Source organism: Electrophorus electricus, chromosome 19 (assembly GCF_041902795.1).
Source record: "Electrophorus electricus isolate QZ-2024a chromosome 19, ASM4190279v1, whole genome shotgun sequence".
Classification (NCBI taxonomy): Eukaryota; Metazoa; Chordata; class Actinopteri; order Gymnotiformes; family Gymnotidae; genus Electrophorus; species Electrophorus electricus.
Window position 1 is genome coordinate 3,507,566 of NC_137515.1, and position 1,527 is coordinate 3,509,092.

At 57.5% G+C, this 1,527-nt stretch overlaps 1 protein-coding gene across 1 annotated transcript; it reads left to right on the forward strand.

Annotated features, from left to right (window-relative positions):
- Nucleotides 1-535: 535 nt before the first annotated feature.
- On the forward strand, nt 536-1,312 carry bhlha9 (basic helix-loop-helix family, member a9). The gene has a single exon (XM_027021381.2). The coding sequence runs from the start codon at nt 536-538 to the stop codon at nt 1,310-1,312; it is 777 nt and encodes a 258-aa protein (XP_026877182.2).
- Nucleotides 1,313-1,527: the final 215 nt, after the last annotated feature.

Sequence of the window (1,527 nt, forward strand, 5' to 3'; positions counted from 1 at the left end):
TAGAGGAGCAATGTCAGTAGCATAGTTGGTTAAAGTGTAATGACATGCTGAACATATTTGGGCATCCTAAACTTGTCCAAGACCGTTTTGCATGATCCAAGTGCCCAAATTGCAGTCCTAGAATCTCAAAAATATAAAAATGTCAAATTTGATGAGTAAATGTAAATACTTCGGTTATAGTCCGAGTGTCTCTATGTTCCACTGAGAGGGTGAAAAACAATGTTAAGATCTTGAGTGAGGAGCAGGAGAGGGTGTGTCTGAAGTGCAGAACTGATCCATTTGCCCAGAGGGGTCTCGTAAACGCACCATTCCTCAAGGGTGACTGTGTCATGTGACTGTGGGGAAAGGAACTTTAAAAAGCAGCCAGACCTGTCAGTAGGAAGCAGAGGCAATCACAACAGCGTCGGGAGACGCCAGCGACAGGAGCTCTGGGCTGTCGGCGTTCCTGAAACACCGGCACCAGCCCTTCGGTACACAACTCTGCAGCAAACCAAAAGATCCTGCCGCACACCGCCAACGGCCCTGGCTTACGCCCATGGCAAGCCGTGGCAGCTTCACGGGCTCTGAGTTCTCTGAGGAGGAGCTGGAGGTGAGCGTGCGGGCAGGAGCGGACGACAGCGGCAGCGGCGGGAGCCTTAGCGAGGGTGAGGAGGGCCAGGCGAGGAAGCGCAGCCGGCCCACTCGCTCCAAGGCACGCAGGATGGCAGCCAACGTGCGAGAGAGGAAGCGCATTCTGGATTACAACCAGGCTTTTAATGCCCTGCGTGTGGCCCTGCACCATGACCTGAGTGGCAAGCGCCTGTCCAAGATCGCCACGCTCCAGCGAGCCATCAGCCGCATTTCCACGCTCTCCGTGTTTCTCCGCAACAATCCGCCCGCCGCCTCCAACAACGACTGCAGCCACCGCGAGTGCCACGGCCAGGCGGGCGGGCTACGGCCAGACGCGGCCCAGGCGGCCCCCGGGCACCTGGAACCCCAGGGCCACGCGGCCTGGAGGCTGCCGCTGGGGAACCAGATGCAGAGCCCTTTGATTATGTACAGACCCCTGGCCGAGCAACAGGCTTACATAGACAGTCTGAGACACGCAGGCCCCGTGTGCCCTCCGTCCCCGCACTACTCTTGCTACTCTCCCGAAGCCCAGCTCTACCCTGCTGGAGGACCCTGTGGAAGTCCGCCCAGTGACACTGCCAGCCCCACCAGGTATGGGCGACTGGGGGAAGGGTTGGGGTGTCAGCCTGGGTTCTGGGGCCCCTGTGCCCAGGGCCACGCTGACGGCTACTGGGAGTCACCGCAGATGCTACCCTTCTCCTGACACATGAGCTACCTCCAAGACCCAGGCCCACAGCACTGCTATCCGATGCTATGACACGCCTTCTCAGAAGGGTTCTGGAGAGGACAGAATAACGAGAAAAAAGGACACTGTTTAAGTGCAACCTTGACAGCACAGCCTCATCTGAGGCTCTGATATGGGACAATAGTCTCCTGCAGGGTGTGTAAGTGCATGGGCTACTACACTGTATTGTATGA

Bases quoted from the DNA above. Each gene is read 5' to 3' on its own strand.
- bhlha9 (XM_027021381.2), top strand. From the start codon at position 536: ATGGCAAGCCGTGGCAGCTTCACGGGCTCTGAGTTCTCTGAGGAGGAG.